This window comes from Pan paniscus, chromosome 12, assembly GCF_029289425.2.
Source record: "Pan paniscus chromosome 12, NHGRI_mPanPan1-v2.0_pri, whole genome shotgun sequence".
NCBI classification, from domain to species: Eukaryota; Metazoa; Chordata; class Mammalia; order Primates; family Hominidae; genus Pan; species Pan paniscus.
Window position 1 is genome coordinate 41,937,993 of NC_073261.2, and position 21,772 is coordinate 41,959,764.

Sequence of the window (21,772 nt, forward strand, 5' to 3'; positions counted from 1 at the left end):
AGCCAAGGTAACATTTCAAAGTTAGCCACATTAGGCTTGTGTTTAGGCTTTACACCAAACTTTCTCTAAACTATACTGTTTTTCAGTCATGAAAGATGATTGACCATATTTTTCTCTATCTATAAACCATGGCTACTAATAAGGGTAATTAATTGTCACAGTGGGTGATTGTCGGCTGTGCCGTTTACAGAATTGGGTTAAAGATCATGATTTTTCTTTATTACCAATGTCTCTTGGAGCTGTCAGCCCTGCTGCCAGTGGCAGTACTTGATAATTTCATTTACAAGAGAGATTTCAGGGAGTTCCATAGGCCATCTGAGTTCCAGTGGGGCCAGATCCATGTATCACTGATGCTCTTGTACATATTTGAATATTTCTTATATTCTTGGGTCTGTTTTGAAGGCTGTGGTCTTAAGGTGAGCATGGAAGGAATGCTCTGTGCTGAGTTGCCTTTCTGATCACTGCTCTGCTTTCTAAGGTGCGCATAAACCTAAAAAATGAAAATCAAGAGAAGTTCAGGGAAGTCCTTTAGACCTTGCCTTTGTGAATGGTCATAACCCATTGATGAGACAGTCGTCTGGGAGACTGCTTTTAATTCCTTTGAAAAAGGACTTTTTTTTTTTTTTTTTGAAAAAAAGAAGAAAATATGTGACACTGTGTCCAGAGTTGGTTCCTTCCAGTGGGTTCTTGGTCTCGCTGACTTCAATGAAGCCGCGGACCTTCGCGGTGAGTGTTACAGCTCTTAAAGGTGGCATGGACCTAAAGAGTGAGCAGCAGCAAGATTTATTGTGAAGAATGAAAGAGCAAACCTTCCATGGCATGGAAGGGGACCTGAGTGGGTTGCAGCTGCTGACTGGAGTGGCCAGCTTTTATTCCCTTATTTGTCCCCCGCCCGTGTCCTGCTGATTGGTCCATTTTACAGAGTGCTGATTGGTCCATTTTACAAACCTCTAGCTACAGAGCGCTGATTGGTGGGTTTTTATAGAGCACTGGTTAGTGCATTTTACAAACTTCTAGCTAGCTACAGAGCGCTGATTGGTGCGTTTTACAATCCTAGCTACAGAGTGCTGATTGGTGCATTTTATAATCCTCTTGTAAGACAGAAAATTTCTCCAAGTCCCCACTCAACCCAGGAAGTCCAGCTGGCTTCACTTCTCAACACTACAAGATTTTTGAGGGGGTGAGGAGAGAAAGATGGTTATTTGTGCCAACTCTTCCTATTTTGGTACCATTGCTAATAGTCTCAATAGCCTCCTTGACTTCAGATCCTTAGGTTGAGAGTTAAGGGAAAGGAAGGACTTTTCAGTCCCTTGGATATTTCTGAATGGAATATAATGTAATGTAATAGCAGTATAATAGTGTAATGGATTTCCAGTTTTTGTTAATAACAGCTAATATAATTGCATATCTGCTAATTGAGTGTTATCGAAGAAAGTGATTGGATTCCAAATTGATGATATTTAACTGCACCATGTTATTTATTTCTCTTATGATAGACAGTTTGTTACTCTCAACCACATGTCACATACTTGACTCTTCTGGCCTCTTTTAAAATTTTAAACTGCCTATATTGAGATAACTATAAATTCATGTGTAGTTGTAAGAAATAATACAGACAGATCACCCTTTATCCAGTTAGCCCAATGGTTAACATCTTGCAAAACTGTAGTATAATTTCATAAACAGGATATTGACATTGATACAGTCAATATAGAGAACTTTTCTATAACCACAAGTATCCTTCATGTTACCCTTTTCTAGTCACGTGCCTCCTGCTTCCACCCCCTTCTCAGTTCCTGACAACCAGTAATCTACTCTCCAATTGTATAATTTTGTCATGTCAAGAATGTTATATAAGTGGAATCATACAGAATGTAGCCTTCTGGGATTGCCTATTTATAGTCAGAATAAGTCTCTAGAGATTCATCCAGCTTGTTGTGTATCAATGGTTTGTTTCTTTTTATTACTGAGGAGTATTCATGGTATGAATGTACTTCAGTTTGTTTAACCATTCACCTGTTGAAAGACATCTGGGTTGTTTTCAGTTTGGCCTATTACAATTACAGCTGCTATAAACATTTGTATACTGGTTTTTGTGTGAACATTGTCTTCATTTTTTTGGAATAAATGTCCAGGAACATGGTTGCTGGGTTGTATGATACTTGCATGTTAGTTTTTTAAGAAACTGCTGAATTGCTGTCCAGTTTAAGAAACTGCTAAATTGCTATCCAGTGTAGCTGTGCTATTTTCCATGTCTACCAGCAATGTATGATGCAGTTTCTCTACAGCCTTGCCAGCATTTGGTGGTGTCACTGTGTTTTTATTTTAGCCATTCTGGTAAGTGTTTAGTGATAGCTCACTGTAGTTTTAATTTGTATTCGCCTAATAGCTAATGATATTGATTATCTTTTTATAGATTTTTAAAATAAGTTTATTTGCCATTTGTTATCTTTTTCAGTGAAATGCCCCTCCTTGGGTTTTGCCCATGTTCTAATTGGATTGTTTACATTTTTATGGTTTATTTTTTAGAGTTCTTTGTATGTTCTAGATACTAATACTTTGCTGGATATGCAGTTTACTTTTTCATATTTATTTAAAAGTGATCTTGTTTGTATCTATAAAAACTCTTCTTGGGATTTTGATAGGAATACACCATTACATAAGTAGGTAGGCATTATCCACCTAATCTTCTCAATGATGAAATGTCCCATAGAGGGGAGGGACCGTGTTGAAGACAGAAGATGTGGATGAGACAAAGGCACTGAGAATAGGGGAAAAGTGATAAATGAGACATACGTGGGGTAGAAGTTGTGGTGGTTGTCATTTGTTATGCATTAGGGTTCAGTAAGTGAATAATCTTAAAACTATTAAAATTAAATTTCACTTAAGAGGGTGGTCTTACTCCATTGATGAGTTTTCAGTTTCAACTCACTTAGTAAACATATATGTTTACCTTCTGTGCCTGGAACTGTGCTTTAAGCTGGGAATATAGGGGTTGTGAAGACTCTTATTTATTGACCCATTGAAAATTATAGTCTAGTGAAGAAGGTAGCTGCTATAGAATCTCAAGCACCATTGGTGGTCTTTTACTGAACCAGGTGGTAGGAGAACATTGTTCTTAATTGGAGAATCAGTGTGTGGTCAGGATATTCAAATTTCAGGCTGGTTGATCAAGCCTGACTATGAATTTATTTTGCCAAGCCAAGATTATTAGATAAAAATTAAAACTTGAAATTTATCCTTCCCTTTTTTCCTTATGGACCTTTTACAGATGGATCATTCCATTTTACTGTGTCAGCAGTAGGAGGCCATGTTATGTGGCAGATTCGAGGGCAGGGCTCAGGCCAGCAGGTAGTCTCCTTAGAGATGTTAAGCTGTTGATCGGAGGCACTGTCTTGCCTTCTGAATAAAAAGTTTGTGTTCGTTCCATCCCAAGGCAGTCTTTCTGTAACGCAAATATAAATATCTGCCTGTTAAAGCTAGGTAGAATCAGTATTTTAGATCAGCTTTTCAGGATTTCTGCTCTTGATAAAATTTTTGTTTTTTAAAAAGCATTATTATGATTTTAATATAATTCTTAACAGTGCTGAAAGTTAGCATTACCTAAAAGTGACCTCAAACTTAGTAGTGTTTGCTGTAACACTAGAAAAAAATAATTACCTGTAGGTTGCTGTAGGCCATTCAGTGTTCTCTTCATGATCCTCCCTCTGTCCTCAGTATTTGCCATCAGTACCTGCCTTGACCTCAGGAGCAAGAAGAGTTGACAAGAAATGAGCCCTCTTGTTACCGGAAGGTACTGGAATTGTACTGCAAGAACTGCTGTTCTTGTTTTCTTAGAAGAAAAAATTCAACCAAGAGATGCACAACAAGGGTTAAGTAGCAGAGTTTATTGAAGGAAGATAAAATGCATTCAAAGAGAGGAACGGCTGACTGGCTGGCTGACCTCCTGGAAAACAGTAGTGGCAGTGTTTATTTAAAGAGACAGCACACCCTGAGAGATGATTCAGAACAGGCTGCTCGAAAGAGAGGATGAGCCAGCAGCAGCTAATGCTGGGGGACCCTCTTTATGAGAATATTGCATGATTATTCATGAGGGGGGCATGAGAGGGTATCAGTTGCAACCATGTTTTAAGCAGTCTCCTTGTGTGTACATGCTACATGCTCTGTAGTTGTACATGCTAGTATACACCTCGCATGTCTCATTAGCATTTAAAATCTCCACACAGGGATGTGGTTTTTACTATTATAATGAACAAAAGCCCACTGTAGGGCAAGTTATTGGAGGAGTGCACATGCTTGTCAGCAGGGAAAGTCCCTACCATGATTATCTCCGGCTAGGGCCTGATAAGTCCCCTTCAGGGCCAGTGGATCCCGACCACAGGCCAGAAGTAGCCAGTGTAGTCATTGCCTTCTTGCAGACGGTCAGTAGGCAGTGCCTCCAGGACTTTTCCCAGGGCTCCCCTGCTTGCTTGTTTCTGGCCATCTGCCTAACATTCTTACGTGTCTTATGGTAACATTAGGGCTAATAGTGAACCATTCAATGAATGAAGTTGTTTCTACCCCAGAAATACTTTCACAGTGGTAGGGAAGATATAACCTCTGCTTATTTCTTAGTAATGAGGGCAGTAGGAAATATGAAAGCATTGAGGAGATTTAGAGAAGGAAATTATATCTCACTTCTCTTTGGGGGTGATCAGGAAAGACCTCAAAGAGAAAGTAGCATTTAATGTGGACCTTGAAGGATGATTAGAAGTTTTGTCAGATGGTGGAGGTGAAACACTCCATCTTAAGCAGAACAAATATGAAAAGATAGGAGAGCATGAAATATCAATGAGGAATAACCCAGTTTCACTAGGTAGGGAAATAGTAAGAAACAAGTCTGGAGAGGGAAGCTGGGACTCTGCTGGGCTGGCGAGTTAGAGCAGAGTTCCACGTGAAATGAGGCATCGTCGAGAATGTAGTTGTCACTGTCTAGTGAAATGCATCTAAAAGAGCAATCTGACAGTGTTCTGTAGGGTCTGCTTAGCAATGACTAAGTTACGTACACACCGTTCTTTGAATTTGACTTTGAATTTGCTATGTAGAACCTGAAGTTATTGTGTGCCCAAATTCATAGTGAGAAGATGTGTTTATGCATAGGTCACACACTTAGTACGCATTAGTATACAATAATGGTGACATAGCACTTTGTTTAAGAGTGTAAACATGCAGTACGGAAGTTGAGGTAACTTATAGTTATGGTTTTTGTCTCAGGTTGACAAGAATTCTACCTGCCCTGGTAGGGTGATCATATTGTTGGAAAAGGGTCTTCTGAGTTCTTCAGAGTTGCTCCAAGGGAGGAGTTTAAGGAAAGTAAACCATGGACACCCTGGATTAATTTTTTTGTTTGTCTAAAGTATTACATAGATTGTGGCTTTGAATAAATTACCTTTCTGAAAGCTCAGCCAAGCATAGTAAACTACAAGAGAAGACATCTAACTGTCACTCCTCCCTGGCCCCCACTGGCTCTCCTCCCTCGGCGCACACCTAATCCAGATGTGAAATTAAGTGCTTTCACACAGGTCCATTTATAAAGGAAATTAGGTGGGAGACTTGATTGCAGAGGGATCTTGACCTTATTCCCCAGTTTTCTTTATATTGATTTTAAAGCCTATATATTGGTTGAAAATCATTGGGAAAATAGTTGTGGAGAAGATAGGTAGTATTTTAAAATGTGACTAATGCTAGTTTTGATGGTTTAATAGTTTGGGTACTGTATTATTCTGTTTTATATTGCTACAAAGGAATATCTGAGCCTGGATGATTTATAAGTAAAAGAGATTTGTTTGGCTTATGATTCTGCAGGCTATACACGCATGGTGCTAGCATCTGTTCAGCTTCTGGTGAGGCCTCAGGAATCTTTTACTCATGGCAGAAGGTGAAGGGGGAGTAGGCGTGTCACATGGTGAGAGAGGGAATGAGAGAGGCCAGGATCTTTTCAAGAACCAGCTCTCATGTAAAGGAACAGAGTGAGAACTCACTCATTACCATGGAGAGGTCACTAAGCCATTCATGAAGGATCTATCCCCATGACCCAAACACCTCCCACCGGGCCCCACCTCCAACACTGGGCATCACATTTCAACCTGAGATTTGGAGGGGACAAATACCCAGACTACATAAGGTAGTATAAGTCTAATCTATTACATTCTGCCACTGTAGGTATGATTGTACCTACCAAATTTATATTGATACTAGCTTCTTCATAAAGATTCGCAGAAGAGGTAATTTAAGTCTTTCTTGCATTGTTTTTATAGTCATAAAATAACCTTAACTAATAATATACTTTCTCCTTTGTCTAAATTAAAAAACCCCCCTGCTTGAATTTAAGCCTTTCCTTTTCATTTCATTGTTTGAAGATACTATTGATTTTGATGGCAAATCATGGAATGAATTTTATACCTATGTTAGTCACTCGAAGTGTTTGGTAATTTAGTTTACCATATTTTAGTCTAACATAGAAACACAATCTAATATTTTTGAATTCTCTTTCGTTAAGGCATTGTGTCCAGATCTGGCACCCTGACTTATGAAGCAGTTCACCAAACAACGCAAGTTGGATTGGGGCAGTCTTTGTGCGTTGGTGAGGGACTTTTGCTAAAATCATTTTATTGGAGTGTGGTGTCTTCATTGGATGAGTATAATAATAATTATTGATTTTATTATTTGCAAAAGATTTTGATACTCTTATGAAAAGGATGTTACGATCTCAAATTTAATTTGCTTAAGTGTAAAGTTATTCTGTAGTTGTTTCAAGATTCATGGTCCAAGATTTCATTTCTAGGTTGAAGAACTAACATCTTGGAACACGTGGCTCCCGGAGCACCTTGGTGCCTGAAAACGTCACTTGGTTTGATTGCTCTGAAGAAATGGTTCCTTATATTAGGACTTTTGTTATCATTGCCATTATGTTCATCAGTGCTTTATAGTTACTGAATTCTTTGCCATTCAGTGTCTCATTCTTGAGGGAAGCCTCTCAGGTGCCTCTGAGCTGGAAAATTGTACTGTTAGAGCCTTATTGGTGAGAAAGTCAAGGTTGAGGAAGGTTCATTTCCTCAGAACCTCTCTTTTTATCACACTATACTGCCTCCCATTTGAAAAAGTAAAAATTACAAGTTTTTACATTTTAAAATAATTTCATTATTTGTTGCCAAAAGCCAAGGCAAATTCCTCCTTTTCATATTAATAAATATTCTTTCAAGTTCTTAGAATACCTGTTAATGTTTTAGAATTATCTTTACGAAAAAGTAACATATAGCTCTGGAGTGTTTTTATTAAGATTCAAATTCATAAATTAAATATTGAAAACATTAATTGAGCATTTGTACATGCAAAGCACAATATAAGTGGAAGATACTTTTTAGTGTGACAGAGAATAAGAAAAGGTTTGAAACAGGCTTACCGATTCCTTCTTTTCCAGCTTCAGTTTTGAATTTGTAAGTGGAGGATAATAATGCCTATCTCACAGAGAAGTTGAGAAAATTAGGAAATGACAGATCTAACGTGTGCCAAAGCATAGGACTTGACACACGGTTGGCACTTAATAAATGCCGCTTCTCTTCTTCCACTCCATTTTTCAGAGATGCAGTGAAAAGAAAGAAATCAATCCTGCCCTCAGTACGTTTGTAATTTAAAAATAAAAAACGGCAGCCTGTCTGTAGGGAACATTTACTTTAACCCTGTCCAAGAATTTGTTCTTAAATGTGGTGTGTAGTATGGCTCTGATATGCAGGCTCTGTCATCATCCACTCTGGATCCAGAACACGAGCAGTCAGGGTACTCACTGTCACTCACTGGCACTTGTGTCTTAAAACTTGTGGGTGATTTATCTGCAGCATACTTCATCAAATAGTTTCTTTACTCAAAGAAATTTGTTAAATGTTTATTCTTTCCTCTGGTGTAACATCAGCATGCAACACAGATACACATTTTCTTAAAATGTTCATTTCTAAGGAGTTATCTGGGAATAATTTTGTGGGACACAAGAGGCTTGATAAAGGAGCTAAAACAAAAAGAGGGTTGTCTTCGTTACAGCCCTAGAATATTCCTAGAATATCAGGAACCAACCACCATTTAGCATTTATATAATATTACCAACAGAAATAAATGTAGCATTTTGTGATTTTTTAAATATTAAATGCAAGAGCAATGATATATTTAAAAATATTAGAGAGAAGGGTAAGAAAAACGACAAACTAGTTAAAAACATTTATTGACCTAAATTCCATGGTTCACCCTTAAATTTCCAGCTATTGATATTTTTCAACTTTTTCAGGCATTGGAGGTGATCCTTTTAATGGAACAGATTTTATTGACTGCCTCGAAATCTTTTTGAACGATTCTGCCACAGAAGGCATCATATTGATTGGTGAAATTGGTGGTAATGCAGAAGAGAATGCTGCAGAATTTTTGAAGCAACATAATTCAGTAAGTTTGGGTTTGGAAAAACATAGCTCTTTGCTCTTAATATCAGAGGCTTGTTTCAGAAGTTATTTTTATTTTTTCAAAGGTGAATTTTTTGAGAAAACATGAAAGATAAAACTTTCTGAGCAGGGCCTTCTATACTGGACACTCATACAATTCTGTATTATTTCTGGGTTGATTCTCTGCTTCTCTATTCTGAACTCTCCTCCCCAGGCATCACCGCACACTTTGTGGTAGGTAAGTCGTTCTCCTGCTGAACAGATACATTCAGGCCATCAGCCCGAGAGCCCGCACTTGACCTGCAGACTTGGTTTTCACCTGTGACCAGTATTCTTTCTCCCGATCTCAGAGGGAAATAAGTGTTTTTTTCTCTTTTTCAAGGCTGACCTAAAGATCCTATCCCCTGTGCTTTTTTTCAGGCTCTGGCTTCCCTCCAGTTTTAGACTTTCCTTGTGGAATGGCACTTCCCTTCAGAGATCAAGTAGAAAAGCTTTACTGTCTATGTCCTGGGGAGGCTTTCCTTGTTGCTTCTCACTTAGAATTAAATGTAAAGGAGTAGTGTTGAGTTATGTCATCATTTCATTCAGCTTGAGGGAGTTAAGCCCTGTTCCTGTGGTGAAAGGAGAGATGGGGGTGCGGTAGTGACTGAAGCAGTGTGGTGGCCACCAGCCCCCACTCAGTGAATTTGTGCTGTGGCCATTGCTGTGTCAGAGAACTGTGGGAAAAAAATCAAGCAACTGATTTTCAGAATTTCTCTTATACTGAGGAATGAGTGAAAATTTTTCTTCAGGGGACCAGGCAAGAGAGTGGAGATCACTTTCTCTCTATGTGTATGAAAAAAATCCACCAGTGAATGAATTAAATGCCACATAAAATAATACTGGAGAGTTAAAGGAACCAATAATATCATGTACAGCGTGGTTTACACAAAACAAGGCATATTTATTTGTGTTTTAAGGAATTTTCAAGGGCTATTTTGAATATACTTGATTTTCTTTTGTGGTGATTTTAAGCCCTAACTCCCATATTAGATATGACTCAGGTTTACCCTCATTCTCTCATTCTCTTTCCTTACTTTTCATTCATTCTTGAATCCTCAGCAATCAGGCTCCTGTCTGTCACTTAGAAGCTATATGACCTTGGGAATGCTTAATCTCTCGTTGCCTCAGGTTCCTTATTGGAAAAATGATGATATAGTAGTGCCTGCCTCCTAGAGTTATTGTAAGGACTGCGAAGTTTAAATGACTTAGTAACGTATAGCAAAGTAGTGCCCGGCACTTAGTAAGCACTCTTACTGAGCCACTGGCTGCTGTGGAATCTTCTTACTCTCCTGACATTGTGTTTGCACAGAGGTCACCAGTGGCCTTGATTCATTCGTCATCCTCTCCATCCTCTTGGTTTCTTTCTGGTTTTCCTCCTCTTTATCATTCCCTGGATCTATTTTCTGTGCCTATTTCTATGGCAGAAACCTGAGAACTAACTTTTATTTCTCTCTTATCCTGTTTCTACTCAGTTACCAAGATCTGTCTCTGAGACATCAGAGGTTTGTCTGGATTCAGAGCCTTGTCTGTACTTAGTCCATCTACTTTGGTTTGGGTCCTCATCCCATCTCATCTGGACCATCTCAGTGGTTTCCTTCTTGATCTCTCTTATTTTCTCCAACCACCCCCGTTTACTCTTAGGCCATTCTGTTTATGGCCACCCAAATTATCTGCCCTTCTGAAACATGGGTATTGGTGCTGTTTGTCCTTGGTTCACATCAGACAGTGTTTCCCATGTAATGTTTCCCATTATGTGTCAGCTAAAGGCAGATTTAGCATGGTATTCCAGTCCTTCACATACCATCCAAACCTTCCCTTTTAGATCAGTTTTCCATCTGATATGCCAGTTTTCATTCTCACTTGCCTTTGCTTGTTCCTTCTGCAAGGAATGCTTAGTATCTGACTTTCACTCTAGACTGTGTTACGGACTGCAGGGAACTGTTAACTTCAGTGCCCCGCCCAGTCCCCTGGCACAGTGGGCACCAATACAGGTCATGTAAATGGAAGAGTAGATTGTTAAGGATTGGAGTAAAATGTTAGATTCCCTTGTGTTCAGAAAGTTGTACAGTTTGAAATATAAGTAAAAACTGACTTCTTTAAAAAAAAAAGTTTCGGTTAATACAGCATTATGCTGTGTTAAATTGAATTTAAAATGTATTTGGGCCCAATTCTGAATCCCTGGAATAGCCTAGTATTTAGTGGGAAAAATGAAACATAGACATTTTGTTTCATTTGGCAACATGTTTCCTATTCCTGGTTAGTTGTTATGGAATTAATTTTTATTGAGAACCTAATGTGTACAAGATTCTAAGTTAAGCAGTTCAGATGCTGCATTATATAAAGTGCCTAGTGTAATACTTGGTGTAAACACTCGATAAACATGATCTGCTGCTGCCTTTCTTGTTATCATTACAATGATAATAATTATTTGCAAACGTTCTGGTGTTTAACTTTTATCCTGATGCTTTGGTAAGTTGTTTTTGTTCTTTATGAGTGAGAAAACTGGTACAGGAAGATTAGTAACTTGACAATGGTAGGTATACAGCAAACGAACTGGGGTGAGATTCATACCCAGGTTTGTCTGACTTCTCCATTTCACCATGGAAGGATGAGGTGTCAGATTGAAGGAGTTAAGGACAAAGAGTCATCAGTCCTGGGCATAGGCTCAGACTACACTGATAGCATTCTAACTGGCCTTTCTGTTTTTAGACATACCTTTCATCATTTTTGTGTCCTATTTTCAGACTACACTTCCCCATAGTCTTTTAGTTGTAGTTCTCTCCACTTAAAAAACAAAAACAAAGAAGCCTCCAATGGCTCTTTGTTAATGGGACAGATGCAAATTTGTTTGCCATTCTAGGCTCAACAAAGTCTTGATCCTTTCTAGTGCAACAATATTCCCACTTTTTGGGGAACAGGGGAGTGGAATCAAATACAAATTAATGCCACTCAAACATGAGATTCTCATATTCTATGTAGATCTTATGAGTGAATGAATAAATAATTTGTGGAGTCTTTTCTTTTTAATTCTATACCATAGGTACTACAGTAGGTGCCAGGCATACCGAAGTTAGTGAAAATATAACCTCTGTGTTCAGGGAATTCATAGTTTAGTAGAAGAACACACGGGGAATAGGTTATAGCCAGTGTGCTGAATTTAATAGTAGAAGGGTGTAAAAGGCACAACAGGTTCACTGATGAGATGATCACCTATGAGGGCATTTGTGGGGAGGGTGGGAGGGAGAGACAGAAAAGGCTTATGGGGAAGAGGAAGCTAGAGTCAGATCTTAAAAGTTAAGTAGGAGTTTGCCAAGCATCCAAGGAGGGTGGAGAGCATTCTCAGCAAAGGCACAGAGCTAGAGCATTCTGAGGTTACTGGAAGATAAGGAGAAAGGGAGGAAAGGTGGCAGATGAGGCAGGAGTAAGCAGTGTCTGACCATGTAGCTCCTTGCATGCTGCATCTTAGTGGGAATCAGGGCAGTCAGTCGAACCAGAGTAGCAGTCATTCACTGCCATGTACTACTCACAGTGCAAAGAAAAAAAAAAGCAAGTTTCACTTATGAGTGTCCTTGATGAAGCAATGCAAATTATTAATTTTATTAAATTATGACCCTGGAGTCAGTATTTTGTGATAAAATGGGAAGTAAAGCATTGTCACAATTGAGTTGTGAGCTGAACTAGCTGCCCTTTTCGTGGGACACCAATTTTACTTGAAAGAATGACTGGCAGACGAACTGGTAATTCAGACAGATCTCTTCTCAATAATGAACAAAGTAAACCTGCTGTGTCAAGGAAAACAGTTGATAGTATTTGTTGCTAATAATAACATTTGAACTTTCAAGTGAATATTTAAAATTTTAGAAAATTTGCATCTGCAACTGTGAGCTTGACAGCTTCCTCCTACCTAGAGGCTTTTCTAATGAGCTTGATGGTGATACTGATAACTGATTTGTTGTTATTAAATGATGAAACATGTCAGCATTTGGAAGATCTGCATAACTCAGTGAACCCATACATATTTCCTAACTGAGGAATGCATGTTACAAAATCACTGTGGTTAAAAGATCACTCAAAGTGCAAGACAGATTAATGAGTTTTAAATTAACAAGGGACAGAAAGTTCACTGCTACGGTTTCAGATTCCAACATTGCACCTAACCTGTAAGAAATTACCACTTGAGAGATTTGGTTAGTATCAAAGAAGAATACTCCCAATTATCTGTAAGGCAGTCATTTAAAATACTTCTGCCTTTTCCAGTTACATATCTGTGTGAGGCTGGATTTTCCTTTTATACTTCAGCTTAAATAACATACTGCAACAGATTGAATGCAAAAGCATTTATCAGAATCCATTTGTCTTTCATTAAGTTAAACATTCAAGAGTTGAAAATATAAGTGGTAAAATAACGCAACTCTTCTCACTAGAATGGTTTTTAAAGTGTTAAAATGTTATTTTTAAGTGAATTAACAAATATTTATAAAATTTGTTTTAATTTCTAATATACTAAATATCATTAGATATAATACATATCAACAAAAGCTCTTTGAGATCTTCAATAATTCTTTTAAGTATAAGGGATCCCTAGACCAAATGATCTGAGAACTGCTGGTCTAGGGGAAGATGATGGTACCTAAGTGAAAGCTCTCAGGTTCCACTTGTGCTCAAGTTCTGCCTTCTTCAGTCCTCTCTGTTTTACCTGGTTCCTTATTATCTCTGGACTTCTGTTATGAACATGATATTACCATTAATTATGAAACTTAGTCATATATTCATATATTAGTTTATGGTATCTTTTTTTTTTTTAAGACAGAGTCTTGCTCTGTCGCCAGGCTGGAGTGCGGTGGCATGATCTCAGCTCACTGCAACCTCCGCCTCCCGGGTTCAAGCGATTCTCCTGCCTCAGCCTCCCGAGTAGCTGGGAATACAGGCGCGAGCCACCATGCCCAGCTAATTTTTGTATTTTTAGTAGAGATGGGGTTTCACCATGTTGGCCAGGATGGTCTCGATCTCTTGACCTCGTGATCTGCCCGCCTCGGCCTCCCAAAGTGCTGGGATTACAGGCATGAGCCACCATGCCTGGCCTATGGTATCTCTTAATGGATTGAGGTATATACATATTTTATATTATTTCTTCAACTACTTTGCATGTCTAGAGTACAGAAATTTTTATATTTTCTTTGTTTTTTTTTTTTAAACCTCAGAATCTAGTATATAGAGATTGTACATTAGAATGGATTTTTGCTGAATAAAACCAATTCTGATCTTCCCTCTTAGACACAGAATTCCAGAGTGGAAAGGGCTTTTGGGCATCAATCCAGTTTGGCCATTTCATTTCATAGATGAGGAAGCAGAAGTCTGGTTCTCAAGAAGCCTTGTCCAAGGTCATGCAGCTTTTGTTACTAGAAAATTAAGTCCTAGGTCCTTTCCAGTATACTTCCCACCTCATCTTTTTCTTTTAGCACATTTATTAAGGGTGAACTAATAATGAATTAAGGCATAATATTAGGTTGAAGTAAAGCAACCCAGTCTTGTGTCTTAAATTATTATTATCGCAAATCATATTTTCCAGTATGCTCTTTTACTTTTCAAATGATAGCGTCATGTGTATTTGTGAAGTGGAAGTTTTATATTGAACAGATACGGACATTGGCACAGTGTTGTATTCCTGAGTTTGTATGGAAAGTTAACTCAAAGGAGAATGCAGTGGTTTCAATCATGGTTTAATATTTGTGTTGGTTTTCCTAAGATGAATGGTGGGCTTTCCCCTGCCCAAGCCATTTACCATTTACCAGCAGAGTCATGAATTTGAGGTCCCGTTTTGATTGACTTCTTCATTAGAGCATTTAAAATATTACTTTCTTTCTAGGGTCCAAATTCCAAGCCTGTAGTGTCCTTCATTGCTGGTTTAACTGCTCCTCCTGGGAGAAGAATGGGTCATGCCGGGGCAATTATTGCTGGAGGAAAAGGTGGAGCTAAAGAGAAGATCTCTGCCCTTCAGAGTGCAGGAGTTGTGGTCAGTATGTCTCCTGCACAGCTGGGAACCACGATCTACAAGGTGAGCTCCAACAGTGGCCCAGGTGCTCTGAGGTTGCAGGCTTTCTCTGTGTGTGGCCACACTGGATACCTGGAAATCATGGCCTTTGCTTCTGGGACTTAATTGGTTTTCTGATGTGCAGCTTAATAGTTTGTATCAACTCTATTAATGTCCTAGTGCCCTAATTAGGCATGGCCAGGAATAATGTTCTTATTTTAAAGCTTTCTTCTTTAAACATTGGGATTTTTATTTTTGTAAGTGGCAAGATACAACATACACAAAAAGCATCTTGAAGATCATAAGTGTCATGATTTCCATTTTGAGGGTTTGGAAGGTAGCTGTGCAGAGAACTGCTTTATGTTTTGTTACTTGTTTTTTCCTTTGGGATATAGCCACCCTGACCCCATGGGTTTCTGTTTCTAGGGAGAGGAGGTTGGAGGCTGAGTAACAAGAAATGGAAATTGGATGAAGAAGGAGTTGGGGTGGAGGGAGATCTAAAGAGGATGGGGAGATTGGCCCTGGCTATGTTGTGATACCATTGTTAACCATTCTTTTGGTTTGTTTTTGGTTTTTTGTTTGTTTGTTTTGCTTTTCCTTTTTTAATAGGACATTATGGGTTAAAATATTCTAAGTAATTTGATGTCTTTTGTAATCTCTTTGCACTGATTTTCAGCTTGTCTCTTTGAGTGATCATTTAAGGCTCTCTCTCCCTCATTATTTTTATGATGGTATACCCCTGCCACACACACACAAAAAGCAAAAAACAACAAAAAATCTCCTCTTAAGCATGCTGAAAATAGATACCAGTTGGTTTCCTAGAAGGGAACAGCATTCAGAGAGAATTTCAAAATCCTGATTTGGTGGTCTTCTTTGCCCTTGTCTTAGAGATAAATAAAGTGGACTCCTTTTTTTATTGATCTTTGCATGATCCTGCTCTTGGAATATAACACTATGTGCCAAAGTGTTTGAAAGAAATTTAGGTGCTTAGTGAGAGTGAGAAATAATTTTATTTGAAGGTAGGGGTAAGGAGAAAAGCAAATGCTTAAATTCACACTGGAGATGTGTGTTACCATTTTCTTCCAGTAAGTGGCAGCAGGGATCTACACATTTTATCCTAATTGTTACAATCTAGAAAAATATGATTTTTGGTATTGTTTCCTTAAACACTACTTTGCTTAAGATATTTGTTTGTTTCAGGTATTTCTAAGGTTCTTGACATTTTGTTCAAATCCTTGTAACAATCTGTCTTTAGCTTTATTCTCTGAGAAACTGAGCAAACCTGTTTCCATTGCCTTCTTAGAAGGGTTCATGTATATAGCACTACAGAAGCATAATGAAGTTTCTCAGCTCCCAAAATTATTGTTATTATACTGCTGTGAAAAAATAAATATTATTCAAAACCTCCCTCTCTGCTTCTGGATTTAGGAAATGTAAAGTTGAAGCTCTGCATCTGTTTCGTGAAATTCAGGCTGACACAGACTGATTTTGAAAGCTGTTATTCTGTGTTCAAACACCCTCATCCTGGTACATTTTTCTTCTGTAATTTGATTGTTCAGGGGATCCTAAAGATAATAGGTTTCAAAATCATTTTGATCCTAAATGTGATTTGGATCTTTTATCTTTATTCATTCCATCTCTCTTCTCTCTCTCTTCTGTTTCTGAAGGAATTTGAAAAGAGGAAGATGCTATGAAAGAAAAAAAAAATTCCTAAAACTGTGGAATGGATCACGTAGACATGTAACCCAGCAGCAGTTTGCTTCTGTTGTCCACTGATTAATCAGCCTATGTGCCTGACACTGGTCTTGCAGTACAACTGGAAGCCAAAACAAGGTGGAAGATGTCCTGAATTAAGATGTTTTCACCACATTGTATTACAGAGACAGCCAATAAATCTACTATTTGATTTCAATATGGTTTTGGAGGCTTATTATTGTTCCAGTGTGAAGGATGAGGAGAGTGGGAGAAGTGGAGGTGTATTTATGTGTGTGTATGTTTTAATATGTTCTTTTTGTTTGTTTGTTTGTTTTTCTTGGAGACAGAGTCTCGTTCTGTCACCCAGGCTGGAGTGCAGTAGTGTGATCTTGGCTCACTGCAACCTCCGCTTCCCGGGGTTCAAGCAGTTCTCTCTGCCTCAGCTTCCCGAGTAGCCAGGATTACAGGCACCTGCCGCCACACCCGGCTAATATTTTTTTTTGTATTTTTAGTAGAGACGGGGTTTCACCAAGTTGGCCAGGCTGGTCTTGAACTCCTGACCTTGTGATCCACCTGCCTCGGCCTCCCAAAGTGCTGGGATTACAGGCGTGAGGCACCGCGCTGGGCCTTTAATGGGTTCTTTAGAGAACATTGTAACCGAAACCTCTGGGAGAATGAGGCTGTAACAGTGTCAACGTGACATTTGTCTATCTTAGACATAGAATGACTTCAGGTATCTTTTGAATTATAGTTTTCTAATGTATGTATATATCTCCATCATGCAGGGTAGTTCAAAGGGTTGGAGATAATGTATGAAGTCTCTGGCATGTAATAAGGCAACTTAATTGTCATCAGTGCCTCTATCATCACTACCATCCCCACCACACCATCATCATTATCATCATCAGGATTAGAGGCAGAAGCTCATTTATATTTCAGTTTCTGCCTCATTGGGAAATGGAGAATCTTCACCAATGCCATGCTTTTCTGTGGTTCTGCAGAGGGCCCATCCAGAGCCCACATTCTTTGTTTGAGGTTTAAGACATTTCACTGCAAGAAAACTGGAAAGCTGTTAGCCATCCTGTTTTGTGTTTAAAAGAACTTCTTAACAAGAAGTAATCCCAGTGGGTAATTCCCACTAAACAAGACAGAGGTGGTGCCTGTCATCAGGAACTTACATTCTGGAACAAAATATTATCCGATAGTGTAACTGTCCTGAAGGAAACAAGTAAGAGCTTCAAAAGAAAAAAAAATATTAGGGAGAAGCCCCTGAAGAAACGCAGATGGGAATTCTCCCTGGGGAGGGGATGTGAGTTGGGACCTGAGGACTGAGAAGGTACCAGCCATGCAAAAAGGGAGTGTGAACACTCAGGTAAGGGAACAGCCTGTGCAAAGTCAGGGAGTGGGAAGGGCTCATTTTGAGGAGGTGAAGGAATACTGGGGGGTTTGAGATGGGTTTGGGGAGGTTTGATGGGCCCGAGGAACTGTGTTTTGGGAGCTCGCATGGCCATGCCCAGGCTGCTGCTGAGAACACAAAAAGCAGGTGTTAAGTGTCACAGACCAAGGAATTCTGCCCAGACCAAGGGACACATGGTGATTGACTTTCAGATCAAGTAGACTTTAGTTTCTGCTTGTTTCCTCAGCTTGAAAATGTGGATAATGGCTTCCATGCCAGAGGGTACCTGGGTATACGTTATGTGGTGTGTGAGGGTGCTCATCACAGGGCAGGCTTGGCTAGGGCTTGGCATTTCTCCATAAACTTGAGTGTACTCTGCTGTTGTGCTTAGGACATCCAGGGTGACACTACTGGCCCAGGAAGGAAGGCATTTCCTCTTTCCTCTAAACCAAGGACCCTATAGGGAAAATGTCTTAGTTGAACTCAATGGGGCTTTGTGACAGGGACACAACTCAGATGATAGGTAGGTGACCTGTCTTAGCTCAGACTGCTATAACAAAATACCATAAACCAGATGGCTTAAATGTTTATTTCTCACAGTTCCAGAGGCTGGGAAGTCCACTATCAGGGTCCAGCAGGGTTGGGTTCTTGGTAAGGGTCTCACCCTGGTCTACAGACAGCAATGTTGTATCCTCACAAGGTGGAAAGAGCTAGCTAGCTTGCTGGTCATTTATAAGGGCATTAATCCCATTCAGGAGGGCTCCACCCTCATGACAATTACATCCTAAAAGCCCCACCTCACAATACCATCACATTCTGATTAGGGTTTCAACACGCAAATTTGGGGGACATAAACATTCACTCCACTGCACGACCCTAACAGAAGGTATCCTTTTCAGTGTCCACCCTGACCCAGGACTGCTCTGGGATTGCCTCAGCACCCTGCCCTGTCATCTGAGCATGTGTCCCAAGACTACATCTCTCTTTTCACTCCTCTTCTCCTGTTGCCTAAACCAGGGAGCTCAGTGTCCCCATGACTCTTTCATCTTCTTCCACCACCACCTCCATTTTCCCATTCCCTTTCATCTTCCTTTTCCCACCCACCCTCTCCACTCCTCCTAGGATCCTGTGAGTCCACCTTCTCCTAACCACCTCTCTCACCTCTCTTCCCTCCTACAACACCATCACTACCTCTGATCTGAGAGCTCAGACAGCAGTGGTTGGAATTTTAGGTTGTGGTGTTTCCTATTTCAGTTTTATTAACAAAAAAAGTGAAAGGGCTACTCACAACTCCAGTAAATTTGAAAAACTTTGGTTATGCAAACTTTAAGACATTTACAAAAGAATTGTGATAGCATAATGTACTCCCATGTACCCATCACCTAGCTTTGAAAATTATCAACATTCTACCATTATTGTATGATCGGTAAGTAATCTCCAATCCACGTCCCATAGCAGTGATGTTGTTAAAAGAGTTCTTTTGTTAAGGTAAATTTTACATACTTTGAAATGCATAAATCTCAGCCATATACATTAGAGAAATGGATGAACCCATGTAACAACATCTTCCTCGTAATATAGACCATTTCATTATCTCAGAAAGTTCCATCATATCCTACCTAATTGCATCCTCTTTATAGGTTACCTGTATTCTTTTTCACCTGAAATTAGTTTTGTCTGTTTTAGAAATATATATGAAGGGAATCATATAGTATGTCGTCTTTTAGATCTGGCTTCTTTCACTCAGCATAATATCTGTGATGTTCACCCATGTCATTGTGTAAGTAGTTCATTCCTTTTTATTGCTGAGTACTATTCCATTGTGCGGATACTCCACGTTATGTCTTTCCATTCTCCAGTTGTTGGCTTTTTTGTTGTTTCCAGCTTTTGGCTGTTAGTAAATAAAGCTGCTATGATCCTTGTGTGTAAATCTTTTTGTGAACATACATTTTTTTTCTTCTCGTAGACATACGGAGGAATAGAATAGCTAGATGTAATAGCATGTGTATATTTAACTGTCTTTTTTCCAGAGTGATTGTACTATTCATATTCTATCCCAAGAAAATATGAGTGTCTGTTTTTCCCTACCTTCTCTGAGATTTGGTATTTTTGTTCTTGTTAATTTCATTCTAGTGGGGATGTCAGCGATATCTCATGCTTAAATTAGTATTTCCCTGAATAATAATTGTGCAGAGAGGCTGAGAACTTTTTTTTTTTTTTAGAGATGGGGTCTTGCTGTGTTGCCCAGGCTGGCCTCAAACTCCTGGCCTCAAGCCGCCCTTCCACCTCAGCCTCCCAAGTTGCTGGGATTTAAGCCATCAGGTCCAGCCTAAAGTTGAGCACTTTCAAGTGTGCTTTTTGGTCTTTGGTATTTTTTTCCTTGAGAAGTGCCTTTGCCTATCTTTTATTTCTTTGTCTTTTTAGGACTGAAGTTCCAACAATTCTTCCTATATTCTGAATACAAGACCTTTCTCAGATCTATATTTTAAGAACATTTTCTCACAATCTATGCCTTGCCCCATTCATTTTCTTACTGGTATCTTTTGGTGAACTAAGATTTTAAATTTTGATAAAGAGCAACTTATCATTTTTTTTCTTTTTTGTTTACTGCTTTCTCCTCCTAAGAACTGGTTTTCTACCCCAAGTTCATGACGCTATTCTGCTTTCTTGTAAAACCTATATTATTCATTATTTAGTTCTTATATCAACTTTGAATTAGTTTTTGTTTATTGAGTGAAGTAGAGGTCAAGATTGAGTTCTTTCTTTATGGATATTCAAGTGGGTCTGGCAATATCTGTTGAAAAATCTGATCTTTGGCCATTAACTGCTTTCATTTATAGTAGAAAGGTCCATTGACCGTGTATGTACGGGTCTGTTTCTGGACTGTATTAGGCCTTTTGTAATTTAATATAAATTTTAGAATAAGTTCATCAATTTCTATGGAATTATGATTGTGATTGAGTTGAATTCTGTATATTATTTTGAGAAAAATTTTCATTTAACAATAGTTTTCCATGTTCTTTTTTGCTGCAGAAATACACAAATATGCATTGATTTTTACATTGAATCTAAAGCTTTGCTAATTGCATTTATTAGATCTAATAGTTTTAAAAATTAGATTCCCTAGGGTATTTTTTATATAGAAATTTGTCATCTATGAATAGGGTAAGTTTTACTTATTTTCCAATCTTTATGCCTGTTTTGAAGATTGCTAGAAGCTGCTAGCTTAAAGATGTTCATAGATGTCCTTTAACATGTGAGGTAAATCCCCCTTTATTCTAAGTTAACTAAATGTCCTTGTTGTTGTTGTGGGGCTTTTTTGTTGTTGTTTCCTTTTCTTTTTCTTTTTTATGGGGAAGGGGTTTCACTATGCTGCCCAGGCTAGTCCCAAACTCCTGGCTCAAGTGATCCTCCTACCTTGGCCTCCGAAAGTACAGGCATGAGCCACTATGCACAGCCTTGTGTACTTTTAAAATCATGAATGGCTGATGAATTTTTTCCAGTGATTTTTCTGAGTCTATTGAGATGACCATGTATACAGTTTTTACTTTATTTTGTTAATATGGTCAATTTAAATGTTTGATTTTTAAATGTTAGCTTGCATTCCTGTTTGTAATTGCCACTTGGTCATGATCTTATCCTTGTCATACATTGATGGATCAACTTGCTAATAGTTTGTTAAGAATTTTTATGAACATGATCATGAGGGGTATTAATCTTTATCTTCTTGTAATAAATTTCATACACGTCCTTGCCAAGTTCGGTATCAGGGTTTTATTGGCTTTATACAATAATTTGGGAAGTGTTCTTTTTTCTTCTGCTTTCTGAAAGAGTTGGTGTAAGGTTGATAGTTTCTTCCTTAGATTTAATAGAATTCGCTAGTAAAACCATCTGAGCTTGAAATTTACTTTGTGAAAGCTTTTGATTATAAATTCAATTTCTTTGATAGATAAAGGGCCTTTCAGATTTCCTATTTGACCTTGTACCAATTTTTGGTTTTTACTACCTACTGCTTATTGGAGAAGGCCTTTAAGTGAAAAGCTACAAACTCAGAAATCTCACCCATTGTGGTGCCCCCTTCACAGGTAATCTCCTTCACTGTCTGCATGATTTGGTCACTCCACAGTGTTTTCAGGTAATTGTTGT

The 21,772-nt window shown here is 38.7% G+C and overlaps 1 protein-coding gene across 2 annotated transcripts in view; it reads left to right on the plus strand.

Moving 5' to 3' along the window:
• The window catches only part of SUCLG1 (succinate-CoA ligase GDP/ADP-forming subunit alpha), a 36,183-nt gene extending 19,736 nt beyond the window's left edge, over nt 1-16,447 (plus strand). Inside the window, exons 6-9 of one of the 2 annotated variants that reach the window (XM_003816596.4) lie at nt 6,539-6,622; nt 8,315-8,466; nt 14,371-14,559; nt 16,203-16,447. In XM_003816596.4, coding sequence (XP_003816644.1) covers nt 6,539-6,622; nt 8,315-8,466; nt 14,371-14,559; nt 16,203-16,229 — 452 coding nt within the window. In that variant the 3' untranslated portion in view covers nt 16,230-16,447. Of the gene's footprint in view, nt 1-6,538; nt 6,623-8,314; nt 8,467-14,370 lie in introns of both variants that reach the window. The other variant, XM_063594584.1, reaches the window with a different exon arrangement.
• Nucleotides 16,448-21,772: the final 5,325 nt, after the last annotated feature.